Source organism: Petaurus breviceps, unplaced genomic scaffold (assembly GCF_028583685.1).
Source record: "Petaurus breviceps papuanus isolate PSGF00001 unplaced genomic scaffold, PetGlider_PUasm1.0 91041, whole genome shotgun sequence".
NCBI classification, from domain to species: Eukaryota; Metazoa; Chordata; class Mammalia; order Diprotodontia; family Petauridae; genus Petaurus; species Petaurus breviceps.
This window is the reverse complement of record NW_027187400.1, coordinates 42,590,474-42,612,342: the sequence shown is the minus strand read 5'-3', so window position 1 is coordinate 42,612,342 and position 21,869 is coordinate 42,590,474. Positions and strand designations below refer to the sequence as shown.

Below are 21,869 nucleotides of genomic sequence, written 5' to 3'. Positions count from 1 at the left end.
GGGAGCCAGGAGAGAGAGGAGGGCAGGGAGGAGGGGAGCGAGGACAGGTGCTGAGGAGGGGGAGGGGCAGTAGAGAAGAGCCCCAGGAGAGAGGAAGAAGGCCGCCCTGGAGGGAAGGAGCAGAAGGTGGAGCTCAGCCCTGCTCTCCTCTCTCCTCCAGGCCATGTGGTCTGAGCACTTCCGAGGCACTGCCTGGAGACTGGGCCAGGCTGTGTGCCCTGCCACTGTCGTGAGAGGGCATCGGCAGTGCCTCCATGATGCTTCACATGGCAGGACTGAGAAGCGTGAGGGTCTGAGCAAAGAAGACATCCAGAGAGCCCGGGAAGCAGCCCGGCCCAGAGTGGGGCCGAGGCCCCAGGTAATGCCTGCCCTGCAGGCCTCCCTTGTGCCCAGCCGTATGACCCCTGGCCTTGCCCCTTGCGGTACCTTCTATGCTATCTCCTGACCGATGGCTCCCCCCAGCCCCTTCCCCACAGCATCCCTCCCCAGGACTCTCTAGTCAACTGCCCCCCCCTCCCCGTTTCTCCCCCATTTCCCCAGCTGAGTGAGCGTGCTCGGGAGCGAAAGGTGCCTGCTTCTCGAATCAGCCGCCTGGCCAGCTTTGGGGGTAGGTGCCACCCTGTGCAGCTTGAGGCAAGATGTCTCCATGGGCACAGATGGGGAGACACAGGCCCAGAGAATGAAAGCACTCGGAGTCCTGGGCTGACAACCTGCCCCTGCAGAAGCTGTGGGGTTCCCATCCCTGGACCAGGGATGAGGGAGATGGGGGGTCATGTGTGAGGTATTACCATTCAGGCACAGGTTGGACTCCATTATTTGTCCCTTTTAGCACCAAGCTTCCATTTGTGACGGTGAGATCAAGTGAGGGAGACAGGCCAAGTCAGGAGAAACTGAGGGCCAAGCTGGCCAGCCCCATTCCCAGAGGCTGAGAGTGTTCGGTTCAGGCTCTGTGCTAAGTCCTGAGGACACAGAGAGAGGCAAAAGACAGCCCCTGCCCTCAAGGAGCTTAGACTCTAACTGGGGAGACTACATGTAAGCACATCTATACAAAGCAAGCTAGAAGCAGGATAAAGAGGAGACAGACTCTGGAATGAAGAGGGCTTGGGGAAGGCTTCCTGGAGGAGGAGAGATTTTCAAATTGGGACTTTGGAAGCTTTGGAGGTCTGTAGATGGAGTGGAGGAGGGGGAGTGTTCTAGGCCTGGGTTGGCATGGGGAACAGCTAGAGAGAATGCCTGGAGGCAAGAGATGGGAACGCAGAGCCACTGGTTTGAGGAGAACTTGTAGGAGGTAGGGTGTAAGAACACTGGAGAGGGAGGAGAGGGCTTTGAACAACAAACCAAACATTTTGTGTTTGCTCCCAAAGGGGATAGGGAGCCCCTGGAGTTTATGGAGTAGGGGGTGACACCCTCAGACCTGGGCTTTGGTGGCTGAATGAGGATGGATTGGAGTGGGGAGAGACTGGAGGGTGGCAGAGGCCCCAGCAGCTCCTGCAGTGATCTAGGGGGGAGGGGATGAGGGCCTGCACTAGGGTGGGAGCTGGATGGGGGGAAGAAGGGGGTGTCTTGGAGAGATGCTGCTGAGGGGATGGCAGCTGGCCTCGGCAACAGATTGGATAGGGGATAGGGGAGTGAGAGATAGTGAGGAATCTGGGACGACCCCTAGGTTGGGAGTCTGAAGGCCTCTCTACAGCAACAGGGGAGGGGAAGTATTTGGGCGGGGGGGAATGAGGTCCATATTGGACTTGCTGAGTTTGGGATGTCTCCTGGGTCTCCAGGCTGAGATGTCTGAATGGTAGTTGGAGATGGGAGGTCAGCAGAAAGAGGGGGGCAGGGAAGGTAGATGTGAGAGTTATCAGCATGGAGACGGGCATTAGATCAGTTATCCCCCTATGCCCCCCTCCCCAAATAAAAAAATCTGCAACAGCTTCCTATTGCCTCCAGGATCAAATACAAACTCCTGAAGTTGTCATTTCAAGCCTTCCAGAGTCTCTCCCCCATCTTCCTTTCCAGCATTCTTTTGTGTCCTTCTTAGTCAAATTGACCAGCTAGCTGGTTCCTGTATAGAACCTTCTCTCTCCCACCTCCAAGCCTCTGCCCAAGCAGGACACTCTCTCCAACACACATTCCTGGTAGTCCCTCTCTCCTCCCTTGGCCCTTCCCTCCTATAGCATCACGAGGATCTTCCCAGCAGTTCCTGGAAATCCTTTGGCACTGTTTTGTACTTAGCTGTGCAACTGTTGGGTTGCCCCTTCAGGGCAGGGGCTGTTCCAGTTTCATCTCTGTGTCTGCAATGCACAGCACCTGACATAAAGTGGATGCTTAATAAATACTCTTTGAATTGGAAGTACTAGAGAAATGCTGGAGTTTGAGGGAGAGCTCGCTAAGCAGTACTCAGTAACACCTTCCCATAAGAGTACGTCTGTGCTGAGTCTGGAAGGAAGGTCAGGGCTGTCAGGGGTGAGGAGCCTAGGCAAAGGCCTGGAAGTGGGACATGGAATGTGAAGTTGGGGGAAAAGCAAGTAGATCCCTGGAGCCTAGATGGGAGGTGATGGGAAATCAGGCCAGATAGAGAAGCTGGGGGCACAGAGCAGTGTGAGAGGTGGGGTCCAAGTGGGGGGGGACAGTGCCATTTAGTCCTGGTGTGACCTGGGACGGATTGCTTAACCTTTCTGGGCCTCGATTTCCTGATCTGAGGTTGGACTAGACAGACTGAGATCCCTCCCTGTTTGAAAGTTTTGAGCCTGTGACTGGAGACAGAGCTTGAGAGGCTCTTGCCAGAAAAACACCAGGAGCACAAGATACCTGGCCAGAGCACTGTGGCTCTCAGTGAGAGTGGTGCAGAGGTGGGCCATGCAGGCCCTCCAGCATGGCTGGTGCAAACACCATTCACTGGCCTTCCTGTGACCCATGATGGGGGAGCTGGGGCTTGATGACAGAGGACAGGGAGAGGGAGGGAGGAGGTGGGGGTCAGGGCCAGGGCAGCGCCTGACTGCCTCCCTCCCCAGGACTGGCAGTGGGCCTGAGCCTTGGTGCCCTGGCTGAAGTGGCCAAGACGTCGCTGTCAGGAGGGCAGGCGCGTGGGGGTAAGTGAGGACATCTGGTGGGGCTGGTGGGGCTGGGCTGCCCTGGCTGCAGGTGTTCCATTCATCCTGCCCCCATCATTCCTTCCCTAGAAGGTGGTCCTATCCTGGGCCCCAGCCCCTTCCTCTCTGAAGCCAATGCTGAACGCATAGTGAAGACTTTGTGTACCGTTCGAGGAGCAGCACTCAAGGTTGGCCAGATGTTAAGCATCCAGGGTATGGACCCCGGCCCTCTTCCTAAGCCCCAGGCCCTTCCAGTTAGCCCAGTCCTAAGATAGACTCTCACCCTCCCCGACACCAACCCCCAGCTCCAGGGCCCTGGACACACTCTTGAGCCCTTGGACTCTGACTCCCTGGGTTCCTCCTTCCCTGACCCTCCCGCCCCTCCCTGCCATCCCCAGACAATAGCTTCATCAGCCCCCAGCTGCAGCGCATCTTTGAGAGGGTCCGGCAGAGTGCTGACTTCATGCCCCGATGGCAGATGATGGTGAGTGGCTGGGGTGCTGCCTTGGACAGCTCCCAAGGGGTGGTGCCAGGACTGCCCTCCTGACTGCCCAATGGCCTGCCTCATCTGCAGAGAGTCCTGGAGGAAGAACTGGGCAAGAACTGGCAGACCAAGATGGCCTCCCTGGAAGAGAGACCCTTTGCTGCTGCCTCCATTGGTCAGGTCCACCAGGGTGTCCTGCAAGATGGGACTGAGGTGGCTGTGAAGATCCAGGTAAGCCAAAGGCCCAGGCAAGGGGGCAAGGCATCTGGTCCTGAAGCAGGGTCAAAGGTCCCATTGGCACATGCCCCCCTTCCCTACAGTACCCAGGTGTGGCCCAGAGCATCCAGAGTGACGTGGAGAATCTGCTGGCAGTGTTGAAGATGAGTGTGACCTTGCCTGAAGGTGAGCCCTTAGGGCCTTGCAATCCTCAGTCCCCAGGGTATAGATTTCTTCTGGGCTTGCTTCAGATCCTGCCTTTGACACAATCCACAGCCTCTGTTTCCTTATCTGTAAAATGGGGATGTTAATGGCACCTCCCTCCCAGCCCTATAAGTCAGCCTGGTACAGGCTGGTTGTGATGCACTTTCTCACAGGCCTCTTCGCAGAGCAGAGTCTCCAGGCCTTGCAGCGGGAGCTGGCATGGGAGTGTGATTATCGCCGGGAGGCTGCCTCTGCCTGCACCTTCAGGTGAGCAGGCCTCCCTCTCCAGCTGTGGCTCCACACTTGACCCAGACTGGGCAGCAACAGGCAAGGCCCAGATCTGTGTGACCCAGACCACACCCCAGGAGATGGACAGAGCCCAGAGGAAGGCATCCAGGACAGGAGGGGCCTCAAGTCTGTGACACATGAGAGGTGTTCTGGATGGAGAAGAGAAGGCTCAGGAGGGACATGATTGTAGCCCTTTAGAGGACAGCTCTAAATCGGTTGAGGCTGATTGTCTGGAAATGCTTCCTGTCAGTCAGAGCTGGCCTGAAGTGGGCATGAGGCTCTCTCTGCCCTGGCTGTCTTCAGGCCGAGAGCTGGGGACCTCAGCCAGGGAGGGACCAGAACGCTTACTGTGAAGCCCAGAGATGGGAGGTCACACATCAGAGGATCCCAGATTTAGCCCTGGAGACACCAGAAGAGGCCAAGTCCAAAGGGCAGAACCTTGGAGGCTTCATTCGGTCCCTCAGCTGAGAGCTGCTCGGGGCCAGATTCAAATCCAGGATGTGCATCATCTCTGCAAGCATGGCCGTGTTCATTCCATGCATCTAGGGATAAAAGAGCCAGAATTTCTCTAGTGTTCCTCCCCTCCTCCCTCCCAGGGGGACAAATTATAGAACATAGAACAAATAATGGATTTTGAAGGAAAAAAGACAAAAAGTTAGCAAAGCTTCTCAGTACATCAAATAAGCTTGATATTCTCTACCTTGTCCCATGTGCTAGGACCGCCCCTCCCCACAGAGGAGGGAGTGGGGCTGGCCTCTGGCTCTTCATCCAGCACATCAAGAGTACCTACTGTGTGCTGGTCACAGGGTCAGGGAGGCCTGGATTTCACTCTCCATGCCCCAGGACAAGTCTAAGACTGACCTTGAGGCTGGTGCCCCAGGAAATCCCAGGCACTGTGCTGGGCCCTGGGGGAAGAGACAAAAACAGACCCTGGCCTCAGGGAACTTCCATTCAGTTGGGAGGAAGCCAGATAAGACACACATAAAGTCATGTCCAGAGAGGAAGCCTTAGCTTCTGAGGGAGCAATCAGGAGAGTCCTTGGGGAGGAGCTGGGCCATGAAGCGAGGCCCTTGTGGATAAGAAACAGAGCCCAGGCTCTGGCTGCCAGGTCACTGAAGGCAGAGCCAAGAGATCAGTGAGGGAGGTACTTGCCCAGGTCATATAGCCTCTTAGAGGAGAGCAGGCCCAGAAGTGGACTGGGCCCTTTCCTCTTCCAACCTCCTGTCCCTGTGACCCACAGGCAACTCCTGGAAGGTGACTGTTTCTTTCGGGTGCCTGCAGTGATTGAGGAGCTGAGCACAGGTCGGGTGTTGTCCATGGAACTGGCCAGCGGGGTGCCCCTGGACCAGTGCCAGGGCCTGAGCCAAGATGTCCGGAACCAGGTAAGGGGCACTGAGGGGCTGAACAGGAGTTGGAAAATCTGCTTTGGACCAGCAGGCAAAAACACAAGAACCATTGAACCCATCTTATTTAAAGTCCTTGACAGTGGTCAGCTCCAGGGTCCCCTGAGGCAGGAGGGGCTGTGTGAGTCTGGCAGGGGTGGGGAGGGGTAACCACAGGGTGAGGGCAGAATCCCTAGGGTCACTCCCCACCCCAATTTTGGCCCCCCAGATCTGCCGTGAGCTCCTGCGGCTCTGTCTTCGGGAACTGTTTGAGTTCCGATTCATGCAGACGGACCCCAACTGGGCCAACTTCCTGTATGATCTCTCCAGCCACAAGGTGGGTGCATCAAGACCAGGCTCACCCAGGTGGGAAGGGGGCAATGGGGCCCATGTCGTTTATCAACCCCTGGCCTCTGCTCCTGCCCCCATAGGTGACCCTGCTGGACTTCGGGGCAAGCCGGCAGTTTGGATCAGAGTTCACAGACCACTACATCGAGGTGAGGTTCTCATCCTTGGGTGGAGGGCCTGCCGGCTTCCCACTTCTGCTCCCTACCCTTCCCCACTCAGGCTCTTCCTTCCCAGATCTTCTAGGCCAGTCCACCCTTCAGGACAGACTCCCCAGGAAGGGCTCAGCCTGGGCCTGGACACCTCCCAGGCCCACAGTTCTGATTGCTAGAAAGTATGGTTGTGTTGAGCCCAACCCTGCCCACAGCAGGGCTCCTCTCTCCTCTGCAGAAGGCACGGAGTATCTGTGCTGGCTCAAGGCTTTGGCCCTTCAGGCTGTGTGGGCCAGCCTTCAGCTGCTGCCCTGAAAGCATGGACAGCTGGCACCTCCCTGCTACCCTTGACCCAGACGAGTATGAGCTGGTGGTGTGAGTGGGTCCTGGGGGGTCAGGGGAGAGAGAACTGGCTCGCTTCCTTCAAGAACACTCGTGGAAGAGGGAGTAGGCTTGCCGTGTTTGACCCAGAGGGCTCAGGTAGACATTGCATTGAAAAGCACTGAGCCACCGCCAGGTGGCGCCACTGTGGGCAGAGTCCTGGCCTGAAGTCAGGAAGCCCTGAGTTCCAATCCAGCCTCAGATACTTCCCAGCTATGTGGCCCTGTCCCTCAGTTTCCTCATCTGTAAAATAGCACCTACATGCCCTCCTCCCGAGTTGTTCCAAGCCCCATCTTGGGCTCCTGCCCTGGGTTCTCATGATGCCACATGTGAGATCCTATGTCCATCTTCAGGAAAGAAGCAGCCCTTCTGAGCTCCCAGGACATGAGACCTTGTCATCTACCACAGACTCAGCTGGGGCCTACAGTCGAATCCCAGTCAGGCAGATGGCTGGAGAGCCCCAGGGAGCCCTGAGGGCCTGGAGGGAGCGGGCAGCCTCCAGCACAGTGGCTGGGCTCCTCTGCCTGAGCTTCTGGGAAGGGCAGGGGACCCCCAGCCACTCGGGCCGCACTTAGTGAGTTCAGCCCTCAGCCTGGCCCTGCCCTCAAGGAGCTCCCAGGATGGTGCAGAGGAGACAGGAAACTGAGGCAGAGAGGGAAGGTGCCTGCCCAAGGCCACATAAGGAGTAAGTGACAGGTGAGATTAGAACGTAGGTCAGTGCCTTCCACACTCAGCGTGCCAAGGAGGCCTCTAGCCAAAGAGCCCATGCAGATGCCGGCTAGCCAGGCCAAGCCCAGACCCCAGGCTTCCGTGGTTCCACGTGGCTGCCCAGCTGCTCCTGAATCTCCTGAAGTGTCGTGTCATGCAGGGCGGCCACCACATGTGCTCCATCTTCTCCATTAGAGTGACGCAGGCCACCTTGGCACTCCCAGGCTAGTTTTCACAAGTTTGTATTTGTCCTTCTCCAGTCCTCTGGGCCCCGTGCCGTCACCGGCAGTGCCTCAGCCATTCCATCTGCCACCTCCTCCATCACCTGACGGTGGAGATCACGTGGGCCAGCTGACTTGACTCCCTGTTGCCCATTTTCCTCCGTCCCTTTCTATCCAAAGATCTTCTGCTGGTCAGAGAAAACAGAAGCACCAGGAGTCTGAGCTGCCCAGGCTGCTCTCGCTCCCTGGTCACAGGCCGGGCCGCCACAGGCAGCAGCGCCATGCCTGCTTGGGGTGTCTGCTTTTCCCACCTTGTCATCCTTCCCTTTCCTCACCAGCCTCCCCTGGTTCTCAAGGGTTAGAACCCAACTGGTCTGCGCAATGCTAGCCGACCCCAGCTTCCTCTGCCAACCCCAAGCCTTGTAGAAAATCTTCTCTCCAGCCTTTCACCTCCATCCACTTCATCCCCTCCCGCCCTGCTCCCAGCCTGCTCGGGCCCTCTGGAATTCTCCTTCTGTCCTGAAGCTTGCCTGCTTCTCATGCTCTTTCTGTCCCCTTGCACTCACAGAAATCTGCCTTGTCCCAGAAAACGTTGCAGCCCTGGCCCCAGAGACTGGGAGGAGGACAAGGCAGGCCTCTTAGTCCTAACAGCCACACCAGCAGCAAGCGCTCGGACAAGGCTTCAAGGGGCTTGCCTTGGCCTCTGGTTTTTGCTGGATGCCCACAGCCATGCTGGGGACTGCTCTGGTCCCCATTTTATAATTTTATATTTGGGAAAATGAGCAGAATGAGGTGAAGTGACTTGCCCAGGGTCACACAGCTAGGGAGTGTCTGAGGCTGCCTTTGACTCAGGTCTTCCTGACTCCAGGTCCAGTGCCCTGTCCGTTGAGCCACCTGGCTGCCTCTAACAAGCTGAAAATCTTCCCCTTTGAATTAGCAAAAAGGGGGGAAGAGTTAGGTGATTTGGTCAGTTCCACAGCTAAGTGTTGGAGGCAGGATTCAAACACAGGTCTTTCTGACTCCCCGTTCAGCCTTAAGTAGCTGCTGATTGTTACCTCCCTCCACCCCCATCCTCCTTCATCCTCCCTCATCCTTCTCTTCCCCCTCATCCTCCTCTCACCCTCTCACTTCCTCCTCCGCCCTCATTTTTCTCTCCCCTCTCATCCTTCTCTCTCTTCCCCTCCCTTTTCTTCCTCCCTCCCCATTTCCTCCCTTCCTCTTCCTCCTCTCTCAGCCCAGTATATTTGGCTCCTTTCTTAGTTTTCTTGTCCTGCCCCACACTTATCCTTCTCTATCAGGATTTCAGTGACCCATGCCACTCTCCCTGGAGCCCAGGACTGCTAGGTCATTAATCTCCTAAAGGCCCAGCACGAGCTGCACCTCCCCACCTTCAGTCATGACTGCCCCTTCCCCCTCTAACATGCACTATTCGAGCCTCTGCCTCTGGACCCTCCTTGGCCTCCCTGCTCTCCCTGCCTAGACCCTGCACTGGCCTCCCTCTCCTCCAGTAGCCAGCTCCACAGCACCCTCACACCCCATTGTAGCTCAGACCTTATGAGATGTCTCTCTTGATTACTCCCACCCTGGCCCTAACTGCTTCGTGGTGGCTGGTTCAGACTTCTTGTCTCTGCCCTCTCACCTCCAGACCCTCCATCCAACATCCCATCTTCATTCTGATGAGGAGGTGGCCTTCCTGCCCAGCTCTGCCTGGGTCTCTGATGCCCCTACCCATCCACTCCCTTCCATCTCCAAACTTTCTTTTTCTCCTTTTCCTGCTGCATCCAAACCAGCCTGGCTGTCTCTCCTAAGAAAGAGAAAGTTGGGGCGGTGAGGTGGTACAGAGGGGCAGCTAGGTGGCACAGTGAATAGAGCACCGGCCCTGGAGTCAGGAGGGCCTGAGTTCAAATGTGACCTCAGACACTTAACATTTATTAACTGTGTGACCTTGGGCAAGTCACTTAACCCTAATTGCCTTGTCTTCCCCTCTCCAAAAAGCAAGAAAGAGAAAGTCTTTATGTGGGCCTGCCTCCCCTTGAAGCCAGCCTGTGTCAGCCAGATGCCCAGAAAATATGGGGGGTTTCACGTTATTTCCCCTTCCACACTTTTCCCAACTCTTCAAGCTTTTGTAGTCCAGCTTCTGATCTCATCATCCAGCAGAAGCCGGGATCTCTTAATTGCCATTTCCAGAAAGACCTTTTTCTGGACTCCGCTGCCCTCCCTCTCCTGGATGGCCTCAGAAGGTCTGACCACTCCTCCATCTCCTTGCGGAATCTTTTGCCTTAGTCCATGCTCGTAGTGTCCTCTGCGACTCTTGTCTTGGGGCTGCCCTCCTGCTGATCTCAGCTCCCCTGGGCTCTGTGAGGTCTCAGGCTCTAGCCCAGGTCTCCTCAGCCCAGCATCTCTGCCCTCTTCTAGTGCTTCTTCACCTGGACGCCCCATTCCCAAAGTAGAGCTCTTCCCCTCCACCTTCCTCTCCTTCCAGACCTTTCCCAGTAGTCACCTTTGACCCCTTGCTCTCCTTTGCCTCTAATCCAGTCAGCTGCCACATGGTATCCATTCTCCCCTCGTGTCTCCCCCATCTGTCCCCTTCTTCCCACTCTTAGTGTTCAGTTCAGGCCTGACACCAGGCACAGGTGATGTGCCTGGACTACTGAAAAGCGGGGCAGTGGTGTGATCACTCCCCTGTTCACCTCCAAGATAAAGGGAAAAAGAGGAAGAAAATCAGCAGTCAGTGTATACCTCTAAAAAGTCTAACGTACTGTAGGAAAAATGATTATATTGTTAAATCCAGCCCTGTATGCTCAAAAGTTTGTCCTCAGCCAGAATGTCTCTAGGAATGTTGGAAATGGCTGCCAGGTGTTTGGGGCTCCCCCAGTTTTCGGGTCTGCCCAGACCATTCTTGTTTGGGGTGACCATGCTGGTATTTGGCTTCACTTGGCTGTGTGGCTGTAGCTGTCCCATCTGAACCCCGAGCCAGCACCCCCCCACTAAGTGTGCCCATGCACGTCTTTCTAAAACTCATGTGGGGGGAGGGGTCTGTTCTTGCAGAGTTCCACATCTTGTGCCCCTGGCTCGCCTGCCAAGCCGGCTCATTCTTGCTTGGAAATGCTTGGTTTTGGTAGCTTTGTCAGGAGTGTTCTTTGCACTTAGGTCATCGCCGTCAGGACTCTGCCCCCTGCACTCTGCATCAGTTCACGTTAGCATTTCCAGGCTTCTCTGCATTCATCTTGTCACCTCTTACTCTACCACCATGTTCCATCATATTCACACACCAGGCTGTTTAGCCATTCCCCAGTTGATGGGCCTTGACTTTGGTATCATGGTCTGTGTGACGCCTGGGTTTTTGTCACTGACCTAGCAGAGGAATCTCTGGACCAAAGCCTATGGACATTTTAGGTACTTTAATTACATAATTCCACATTGCTTTCCAGAACGGTCGTACCTCATAAGTCACAGTTCCACCAACAATGCACCAGTGCACCCATCTTCCCACAACGTCACCACCACCAACTAACACGTGTGGTGAAACCCAGGGCTCATTTTGTTTTCCACTTGACAATAGCTACAGTTCTTCTTTTGGTATTGGTTTGCTCATACCTTTTCATCACTTTTTAGGCTGGAGAATCCATCTTCTCTATACAATCTAACATTTTCAGCAGGTTTCTTGAGAGCTTGCCGTCCCTCTGGAGGGGACTTCTGCAGAATTACGGTCCATAAGAAGCCCCTGAACCTTGTCTCCTCTTCCAGGACACACCTGATGCTGTGCTTCCCCATCTTCTCTTATAACCTGGACGGTGGAGCAGGCCTTCCCTGGCCTCTCCCACAGCTTCCCATCCTTTCCACCCAGCAACCAGATCCTCCCTGTGCTTGGGAATTGCAAGCAGACGAGGCTTTCCCTAGGGGCTGCCTCCACCTCTTTCAGGATGGAGTCATTGTCAAAGCCAGGAAAGGAGTTCCTGGTGCCTTGTTTTTGACAGTGAGAATGCCCTTGCAGGTGTCTGGATGACTGAAGTCCCCTGTCCCACTCTCTCAGACCTCAGTACCAGGTTTGTGCTGAACTTGCCTCATTCTTTCCTTTCTGCCCAGGTGGTCTGCGCCACAGCTGCTTTTTCGGTCTCTTTGGCTTTGGGCCCCAGTGCCCTGCACTCTGCTCCCACCTTTTCTCTCCCAGATTTCCTGTCACTACCTGACAGTCCCCCTGCCCACCTCCTCCCCTGTTCCTGAGCTCTCCCCTCTGGATCTGGGGTCCATTCATGGGGCTCAGTGACTGACAAGGTCCCATTTGTCTCCTGTTTTCAGAAAACTGGCTCCCCTCACTTGTCACCTTTTCTGTAGGTAGGTGGGTCTGGAAGTCAGAGGGCATGTTCTGTTGTGGGCTCCTTTCTTGGAGTTTGTCTCCCTTTCTGGGTGTGTCTCCATGATAGCCTCTCTGTGGCATCAGAGATGACTGTGGGGTGGTACAGAATATTCCTCCCCTACGCCCTTCCTCTCCAGGTTCTGGTCCCTTTGATGTCATTTGGTCTTCTTAGGTACATTCAGTTCAGCAGCTGCCCCAGGCCTGGCCCTGTGCTAGGCCCTGGGGATGTGAGAGCCTTCAGCTTACGTTCTGCTGGGAAAGACAGAAAAGTGAGAAAAGCAGTCGCTAGGATTTAGGGTTGATGGGCTTCAGTTTCCTCTTCTGTGAAGTGAATGTAGGTGAATGATGGGCTTGCCAGCCCCCAAGAGCAGGAATCCCTCTTAGGAAGTCAGAGGGGGTCAGCAGGGGCAGTGCCAAGGGATAAGGGGGCAATCTCCAGGCTCTTGGAGGTTCACCAAGTGCTTTATAAGTAGGATTTCACTTGAGCCTCACAAGCATTTATGTGGCACCTCCTGTATGCCAGGCTCTCTTCTAAGCACTTTTTACAAATATAATCTCATGTGATCCTGTGAGGGAGGTGCTATTGCAACCCCACTTTACAGCTGGGACAGCTAGTGTCTGAGACAGAAGGATTTGAACTCACATCTTTGTACCTTGAGGCCCAGCGCTCTCCACCAGGTCGCCTGCTGCCAAAACCATTTCTAAGCTCTTGGGGGGAAAGGCCTTCTGGAAGAGGGGGCACCTGTGGGTTCCTTTGGAGGGCGGAGATGGCAGGTTCATGTCCAGCAGATTCAGAAACAGCAACAGGACTGCTTGGGCTGGAACTTTGATCCAGGTGGAGAAAGCCTCAGGGGCCAAAGTGGGGAGGGGACAGTCTGTCCCAGAAGCAAGAGGCAGGAAGCCACTTACGGTTCTCACAGAAGTGGACACAGGAATCTGGCTGTGAGCTTGTGCGGAGGTCAGTCTGGAGAGGGGAGAGCCTGGGAGCAGGGAAGCCAGGTAGGAGACACACGGACTCCAGGTGGACATGGAAAGAAGGAGCAGAGGTGAGGGCTGGAGGCCTTTCTGCGGCGGCTTGCTTTGAGGTACCCAGGATACATCCAGGGGCAGTGGTCCTGCAGACACCTGGTGACTTGGCATTGGGGCTAATGGAAGAGAAGAGGACTTGGCATCGTGTACCTAGAGGTGATCCCAGTAACCCGAGAGGACGGCACTGGATTGCCAGGTGGGGCAGGGATGCCTGGTATCCAAGGAGACCAGAACACACAGACCACTGTCCCCTTAGCCCAAAGCTTGTCCTTATTCTTTATAAGCCACAGTCTGGGGAGCCACCTGGCTTTCTCCTGTACTGTCTCCTCCACCAGCCACTCACTTGCTCCTGGGCAGTGATGAGGACACCGCCACCTCTGCTCTGAAGAGCTTGCAGCCTCTTTGCTGCTATAGACTGTCACCTCCAGACAGATAGTTTGTGTCCAGGTGAATTACCCGAGGTGGGCAGCGGTCACTATCCAACAAGGCTTCAGCTCTTCTCAGACAGATCTTGGACCTCGCTCTTATTTAACTGACCAAAAGCTCTCTCTGAGCCTCAGCAACGATCCACCTCCTTCCCTCCCCCCCCAAAACTGCACCCACCTTGTCCTCTGTTCCTTTCTTCGGGATGGTCAGACAGCACCTGTGGCCTTGGAGGCCTTGCCAGGGAACCTTGAGGGCATCCAGAGCTGCCCTCGTGGGGCAGGGCCTGGTGCCAGCTCCCAAGCTTGTCCCTTTTCACCTTGCTGCTCAGGCCCTTCCCCTGGGTGCAGCCTTCTTCTGGCCCCTGACAAAGGGTATCCTCTGCCTTCACAATGTTCTTCATCCTCCCTGTGACCTGGAGAATGCCCTCAAGCCCCCTGCTCCCCTCTCCCATGGGGCCAGTCAGCTTGCACCCTGAACAGAGATGGTGGGAGGCCTCCTTCCCTCATCTTCGCATTCTGTGCCTTGTGGGAAGGAGAGCCTCAGTCCTCTCTTCTTGTCAGTGTTGGGGGGAGTAGTGACCTTGGATTTTTAAGGTGCTCTGCAGACATCCAGACAGGGAGAAAGGAGACATGGTGGGAGAGAGTCTTTGGGAGTCATGTGCATAGAGGGGGAAGTCTGAAGCCCTAGGAAATGGCAAGGGGAGGGTTAAGAGAGCAAAGCCCAGGATCTGGAGGGGTGCCCACCCTGAAGGACCAAGGATGCCCAGAGCCCACCAGAAACCGGGGTCTGAATTCAAAGTAAGCGTTCATTCAGCACCTACCGTGAAGCTGTGGGGGAGAGTGTCCAGAAGGAAAGGGGCTGGAGCCCAGTGACTGAGAAGTTTGATGGCAGAGAGGCCTTGGGGGCCCTGGCCACAGCAAGGTCAGTAGAGGAGTCAGGGAGGAAAGCTGCATGAGGTGGTAGGGGCCTGAGCAGAGAGTTTCTGTAAGCTAGGGGCGACATGGTGCCTGTAGGCAGGAGGAACACTCATTCCTGAGTTTTCACATATGCCCTCAGACACTAGCTGTATGACCCTGTGCAAGTCATTTCACTCTCTGCCTCAGTCTCCTCATCTGGAAATGAGCTGGAGAAGGAAATGGCAAAACCATTGTGATGTATCTCCCAGGAAAACCCCAAATGGGGTCACGGAGTCAGACGTGAATCAGCAACAGCTGCAGAGAGTGGGGGTGGTGGTACAGATTGCAGTGGTAGACGTTATCCAGAACTTCATTAATAAAGAGGACAAGAGATGGGGCAGAAGGATGACAGATTCAGAGCTAGAAGGGATCCTGGAGGCCATCATTTAATCTAACCTTGTTATAGATGGGGAAACTGAGGCACAAGAAGGTGACAGGACCTGGTATATGTGGGTGACCTAGCTGGAATTTGAACCAGGGCCTCTGCCTTTACCCAAGGAATTAGCACAACTGTTGAGGGGTCTGGGCCCCCCCCCTTGGTGCTCTCCTTGACCCCCCCCAGGAACCAGTGGCAGGGCTCAGATTGGAGCCTGGGGCCCTCCTCTTGTCCTAGACTGGCAGGGACTGAGCCCCACTGCAGAGCAAGGATGATGCACTCTCTGTGGGTAGAGGGCAGCTGTGGGTGCTGGGAACCGAGGAGTGTGGAGGGGTCCAGGAGAGGGCAGGCAAGGCAGTTCTCTTAAATGGCCTTTGTTTTCTCAGTAAAGCGGGAGGCTAAACCAGCTCCAAGTGTGACGCTGGGGGTGTGGGGCAGCCTTAAGGGGATTGGCTGTTATTCTGTAAGAATAGAGTTGCTCCCCTTCCCCCACATGGTTCCTTTGGGTGCCTGTCTGGTCATGGAGGCCTTAACCAGAGACCAGCACACACTGAGGCCTTCCCCACCTCTGAAACACAGGTTTGGTTCTCTGGAAGGGGGCCAGGGAGAGAAGTACAGATTCAGGTCAGAGGCCTTCTTGCCTGAATGACCTTGGCCAAGTCCCTTCACTGCCCTGGGCCCTTTTCCTCCTCTGTAAAATGAGGGGGTGGAGGGATTCCCTTTAAGGTCCTTTGTTGTTCTGGATCAATGATGACTACATTTACCTCTGACCTCTCCTGGAATTTGGACAATCTGGCTGGAGATGTGTTGGTCCCCTCTCCCTAGCCCTTCAGAAGCAGGGAAGACTGGGAGAGGAGCCATAGCTGGGAAGCCATAGGAGGTCAGCAGGGGCAGTGCCCTAGGGAGAGGAGGGTGACCCTCAGGTCCTCCTGAAGAAAGGATCCCTAGCAGGGCCCTAGAGGAAGAGAAGGGAAGGTTTCTCTTGAGTGAGGGGCGCAGAAGCCAGGTATGATCTGCCCAGAGAGCACAGGCCCCTCTCGCCCTGTCCTGACCCCTCTGATTGTACTTGGGTCATTCTTTCCAAATCCTCAGGTGGTAAAGGCTGCTGCAGATGGTGACCGGGCTCTGGTCCTAAAGAAATCCCAGGACCTGAAGTTCCTGACAGGCTTTGAGACCAAGGTGAGGGTACTTGGGAGGGGTATGGAGAGGGTGGTGGGTACCTGGCCCTCCCAAGGCTTCCTAACTCCTCTCCCCCATACTCCCAGGCATTTTCAGAGGCCCATGTGGAAGCAGTCATGATCCTAGGGGAGCCCTTTGCTAGTGCGGGTCCCTACGATTTTGGGGCAGGGGACACAGCTCGCCGGGTGCAGAATCTGGTGCCCATAATGCTTCGCCATCGGCTCTGCCCGCCACCGGAGGAGACCTACGCCCTTCACCGAAAGCTGGCAGGGGCTTTCCTGGTCTGTGCCCGACTTGGGGCCAACATCTCCTGTGGGGACTTGTTCCATGAGGTCTATGAGCATTACTGGGCTCCCCAACCTTCAGGCTAACTGACCATTCAGGAAATCACTGGCTAGCTCTCACTCCAGGACCCAAGGACTTGATGCAGGAGCTCCCAGGGTCCCTTCTGTGACTCACCTTGGGACCACCCCAAGAGCTCCCAGAGACCTTCAGGGAGCCTCTCACCAGGTCTGAGGTTCATCTGTCCCTGCTGGTCCACATGACTTCCAGCTACTGTGCTAGGCCAGGGAACTCATCAGGGGCCTCCCACACACACATAACCCCTGGAACTTAGTGACCACCCCCTCTCCCTCCTGTTCTGAGCCCCAACCCAGCCCCCATCGAGGGGAGTGGAGTTCCAGATGGCGTGTATGCCTGGGTCCTCCCACCCCCACCAGCTGTCTTCATACCCAATGGGCAGTGCATTCAATGATATCCTAAATAAAGGGGAACCGCCCTCCCTCTCCTGCCCCTTCTCATTTTCTGGTATTGGGGGTGGAATGAGGCTGAAAAGATGGGCAAGGCTTCTGGGAGTGGGGACTCCAGGTGCAGATGGCCTGGCTGGGCTTGCCCCTCCCACTTCCCCCCAGTCCTGAAAAGCCCAAGCCCCCAACCATCTGTTGCCAAAGGGACAACCTCCCTGCCCCCCACGTGCTGGCCACCTGCTCTGCCAGCTGACGGCCTGGCCCCTAGCGCCCCCCCAATATCCCAGCTTCCTCTGGTGGTGCTGGGGGACAACCAGGGGGCACAGCTGAGCCCTGAGGACTAGAGAAGAGGAATAGGGTTGGGGGTATAATGGGAGGCATCTAAGGCAGGGTCCCTTCTCTGTTCATCGCTGTTGCCCAAAGGGAGCTTGGCTGAACTGGCTAACCTGCCGATGGATCTTAATGCCCAGGCCTGGCAGCAGTTGCCAAGCCCACAGGATAAAGGGGGGGGGGGGTGCAGCTGCCGCAAACAACCCCACCCACCTCCCCAAGGCCCAGAGTTGCCTTTCCCAGATATATTCCTCCAAAACCAAGGTTCCCCCAAGCACCGAGGGGCAGCAGAAGCCTGAGAACAGGCTTGGGCAGAAAGATTCCCAGAACCCTGAACCACCCCGCCATCTAAAAACGTGCCCTCAAGTCTCCGGCTCCCCCCCTCCTAAGTTTGGGGGCTCAGGGTTAGAAGACGGACAAGAGAAGCTATTGTGGGCTCCCGGAGTCAGAGGGCACCGTGGAACGGAGCCCGGGGATTGGCTGGACAAGGCCTGGGAGAAGCAACTGTTACTGACAAACATTTTCGGGGGGCGGCCCAGGGCCGGGTCTAGGAGAGCAGGGGGGAGGAGGGGCTGTTTTGCATATTGAGCAGGCGCTGGGCCAATGGGCGGTGTCTTTTACATACTGAGTGGGCGGTGGGCCAGTGGGGGGGGAGGTGGGCTCTGTTGGGAATATTGAGCGGGCACTGGGCCAATGTGGGGGGCACGGGGCGTGGCCAGGCGGCTGGTCGGACGTGGCGGCGGGGAGGGCTAGGTCATCTTTTGCATATGGAGCGGGCGGCGGGCCAATGGGCGGGGATGGGGGCGGGGTTTTGAGGGCGAAGGGGGCGCTGTGAGGGGGAGTCGGGGCTGGGGCGGGAGGGGTGGCCCCCCCAATGGAATCCTCCCGGGAGCCGAGCAGGCGCGTGCGTGTGCGGCCCCCACCATCCCCCGGCCTCCGTCCCTGTGCCCGGACTCCGTCAGTCGGCGCCGCTGCTGCAGAGCTGTCCCGGGGCCGGGCCGGGACTGGAGGGAAGCCGGACCCGCCGGGGTCCGCGGGAGGCGGGGGCGCCGGGGCCCCTGGATGTCCCGGAGTGCGGCGGCAGCCCCCGAGAGGAGCGGAGCGAGCGCAGTAAGCGGCCTGCGCGATGGGGTGGGATGAGGTGGAGTGGGGGTGGGGGGCTCCGGGTACCGAGGAGGGCTTGGCGAAGGGGAGACTCGGGGACGGAGATGCTGCGAGGGGGTCTCCGCGAGGAAAGCGCCCCCACCCCTTTGTCCCCACCCGGGCTGTCCTCGGCCTCAGCCCAGCTGCTGGGGAGGCGACTCCCTGAGGGCCCCACCCGTGGACAATGCGGGCCTGCCTCCCCCTCCCCCCAATCCAGTCTGATCAGACCCGATCCGACCCAGGAGAGAGGGGACGGGGTCGTCTCCCTGTCACCTGTCACCTTCACCGTTACTAGCCCCCTGCCCTCGGAACCAGCTGTGCAGGACATATGTCCCTGCCTGGCCCTGGGTGTCCCTGTGTGATCATCCTCGGGTGTGTGCGTGTGTGATGTGTGTGTGTATGACTTCCAGATGGGTTGGGGGACTCTTGTGTGTCTGCCTCTCTATGTGTCTGGCTGTGAGACAGGTTGTGACTTTGCAGGTTGTGTGTGTGTGTGTGTGTGTGTGTGTGTCTTCCATGGTTGTAGTGTGTCTGGGATGGTGTCTGCGTCTGTGGGTATGGTGCTCTCCCTGAGCCTGTGTGTGTGTGAGGGATAATGTGTGATTTTGGATCCTCCGTGGCTATTGCTGAAAATTTCTATAATTGTCTCTGTTTTCCACCTGTGGGGATCTGTGCCTGTGTGCCTGTGTGTCTGTGATCATGTGTGGCTAATGGCTGAGGCTGCATGTCGGTGTGGCTGTAGCTTACAGGCCTCTGAGGGTGTCTGGGTGCTGGGTTTGTGTGGCTGCCTGTCTGTGTGGGACTGTGGGTGCCTGTGGGATTGCAGCTGTCACCCAGAGCTGTCCCTCTGGGAGAGTGTCTTTCTCATTCAGGGTGTGTCTTAGTTGAAACAGACCTAGGCTTTCCATCTGTACCCTCAAAGTTCCAGTCCCTACCTTTCCCCTAAGGGGTTGAGTCAGGATAATTTCTGGGCCCACACCCTATCCAAGATATAAGTTAAGTGGGCCACTGTCAGTAAGGCCCATGGAAAGAGGTGTCCCTGGGAGATAACTGGGGTAACTAGGAGGGTACAGCACCCCCCTTCACCCTTACCCCCTCATTCCTGGGACCTGATAACCATGGGAATGATCTCCCTGGTAACTGTTGCTATAGCAACCAGGGCAGGAGTCAGGCAGGCCAAGGCAGGACTCCTTGGTCCCTTCCAAGGGCCTGTGCCAAAGGTCACAGAGGTGGCTCAGGGATCAGTGTGTTCCAGGCAGGGGGAGCCCTGTGAGATAGGGGATCCCCAGACCCTCGCACACTGGTCCTGTATCTGAACAGGAAAGGCCCAGGCGGGCCCATCAGCGTTTGTCCTCAGCCCCTCCTCGTCTGGCCCTGGGCCCCCCCCAAACCTTCAGGACGGAGCCCGGTGAGTGAGTGCAACTGAGTCTGCTGGGGTGGGGGGGCTTGGGGAAAACCCATGGGGGCCAGGGAGACTGAGGGAGGTGTCTTAGGAGGGAGCTGGGAGGAAGGCAAAGTCTGTAGGGAAGAACTGCCATGGAAAACTCATTGCCTACCTGGGGAAGGCTAGAGCCTAGGCAGGAGAAGTATTAATTACATCCCACTCAGCTGCTTCTCCCGTGGACCTTGGGCAGATGCAGCCACAGGAAGCCACGTGCTCAGAACTAAGACCCTCACACATTCCACAACCACTGCACCCCATCCCTGTTTCACCAACACTGCTGCTCCCACCCCTGGCCCCTGACCCTGACCATCCTGACCACCCTCCTTGCCCCCAGACGGCGCTGGCACCATGAACAAGCTGCGTCAGAGCCTACGGCGCAGGAAGCCGGCCTACGTCCCCGAGGCTTCCCGCCCGCACCAGTGGCAGGCTGACGAGGATGCTGTTCGGAAGGGCAAGTGCAGCTTCCCAGTCAGGGTGAGAGTGGGGGGCACCAGGGCGGGACCCCGAGCATGAGCTCTGGCAGGCATGAGCTCTAGCGGGCACAAGCTCTGGTGGGCATGAGCTCTGGTGGGCATGAGCTCTGATGGGCACAAGCTCAGGTGGGCACAAGTTCTGGTGGGCATGAGTTTTGATGGGCACAAGCTCTGGTGGGCACACATTCTGGTGGGCACAAGCTCTGGTGGGCATGAGCTCTGGTGGGCACAAGCTCTGGGCTCCCAGGGGAGCTGGGAGAGCAATGTGCTACTCCCTGTCCTGTGTGAGGCAGGCCCTGGGCAGATTCCCTCTCTCTGTTAGACCTTAGTCTTCCCTTATGTAAAACAAGGGGATTGGGCTGGATGAGTGCAGGGTCCTTGCTAGTTCTGACAATCTGCAACTCAGGATGAGGTTATGTCCAGGATAAGATGAGGGTCAAAAAGATGGGGGATGAAGGGAAGGAGAAATAAAGGATGGGGAGATGGAGAGAAGGAGGGAGGGAGAGATGGAGAAAGGAAGAATGAAGGAATGGAGAGAAAAGAGGCGGGAGACAGAGGAGAATGAAGAGAGGGGGAGTGAAAGATGCAGAGATGGGGATGAAAGGATGGAGAAATAAAGGATGGGGAGAGATAAAAGACTGGGGAGATGAGGAATGAAGGCTGGAAAGATGGGGACAGAGGAATGGAGAGATGGAGGGAGGGAGAAAGGAGGAATGAAGAGATGGAGGGAGGGAGAAAGGAGGAATGAAGAGATGGAAGAAGAGATGTGGAAGATAGATGAGAATGAAGAGACGGGGAATGAAAGATGGACAGATGAAGAATGAAGGGACGGAGAGCTGGGGATAATTGTTCTCCGTGACATTTGCATAGCTCATTAAGCTTTGCAAGGTGTTTTACGTACATTATCTCATTTGATCCTCACAATAGCTTTGTGAGATCGGAGGTACTGTTATTATCCCCATTTTACAAATGAGGAAACTGAGGTTGAAAGCAGTTAGTTCACTCGCCCAGGATCTCACCGCTAGTTAGAATCTCAGGCAGAATTGGAAGCCAGGTCTTACAGACTCCAAGCCCAGGCCATGAGGAGGGGGATGGGGAGGGCTGGACCAGCAGGGGCTGGAGAACTGGGCAGATGGGATCGAGTCAGGTCATGCTGGGGGTCCCATCCTTGCCCTCCTCCCTTCCCCAGTACCTTGGTCACGTAGAGGTGGAAGAGTCCCGGGGCATGCACGTGTGTGAAGATGCCGTGAAGAAACTGAAGGCGGTGAGTGAGAGCCCCTGATTAGCATGCCTGGCTCAGTCGCCATCTGGTCCCCGCCCCCCCCCCCCCCCCGGCTCCTGGAACCTCCGCCCATTGTTATCTCTCTCTGCTTTGTGGCCATTCTTTTTATAGCTGTCTATATACATGCGTACAGCCATATGTGTGTGTGTGTATATATATAAATGTATGTGTATATATGTATAGGTGTGTATGTATATGTATCTGTATATACACACGTCATCTTCTGCCATAGAACGTAAGCTCTGTGAGGGCAAGGGCTGTCTCGATTTCATCCTCCCAGAGCCTAGCAGAATCCTTGGCACACAGTAGGGGCTTAATAAGTGAGTGAGAACTCATGGCCTGGAGCCGGGCTGGGAGAGCTGTGCTTCCCCTCCCCCTCCTCCTAATATTCCCCTCATCTTAGTCTCCCCTTCCTTCCCCCAGACTGGGCGGAAATCCGTGAAATCTGTGCTGTGGGTGTCAGCAGATGGGCTCCGTGTGGTGGATGACAAGACCAAGGTATCTCCCTCCCCCCCCATTCCTATCCCCACCCCCATCTCTGGCCCTAATGCTAGGGGCCAAGACGGATTCCCTCCCCAAGCTTCTCCAGCTGAGATCTGGCTCACCTCAGAAACCTATCTCCTCTCTCTCTCTCTCTCTCTCTCTCTCTCTCTCTCTCTCTCTC

The 21,869-nt window shown here is 56.4% G+C and overlaps 2 protein-coding genes across 3 annotated transcripts in view; both read left to right on the top strand.

Annotated features, from left to right (window-relative positions):
• The first annotated feature begins 160 nt into the window (after window positions 1–160).
• On the top strand, window positions 161–16,570 carry COQ8B (coenzyme Q8B). The gene is made up of 13 exons (XM_069079364.1): window positions 161–358; window positions 541–607; window positions 3,006–3,083; window positions 3,174–3,296; window positions 3,482–3,567; window positions 3,658–3,798; window positions 3,888–3,969; window positions 4,161–4,254; window positions 5,516–5,657; window positions 5,887–5,994; window positions 6,089–6,154; window positions 15,701–15,787; window positions 15,874–16,570. The coding sequence occupies exons 1-13, from the start codon at window positions 164–166 to the stop codon at window positions 16,156–16,158; spliced, it is 1,554 nt and encodes a 517-aa protein (XP_068935465.1). The 5' UTR covers window positions 161–163; the 3' UTR covers window positions 16,159–16,570.
• Window positions 16,571–17,762: 1,192 nt separating this feature from the next.
• NUMBL (NUMB like endocytic adaptor protein) overlaps window positions 17,763–21,869 on the top strand; it is a 10,996-nt gene continuing 6,889 nt past the window's right edge. Inside the window, exons 1-5 of one of the 2 annotated variants that reach the window (XM_069079544.1) lie at window positions 17,763–17,973; window positions 19,327–19,414; window positions 19,785–19,924; window positions 21,113–21,187; window positions 21,629–21,703. In XM_069079544.1, the coding sequence (XP_068935645.1) occupies window positions 17,926–17,973; window positions 19,327–19,414; window positions 19,785–19,924; window positions 21,113–21,187; window positions 21,629–21,703 (426 nt within the window). In that variant the 5' untranslated portion in view covers window positions 17,763–17,925. The remainder of the gene's footprint in view (window positions 17,974–19,326; window positions 19,415–19,784; window positions 19,925–21,112; window positions 21,188–21,628; window positions 21,704–21,869) is intronic. The other variant, XM_069079543.1, reaches the window with a different exon arrangement.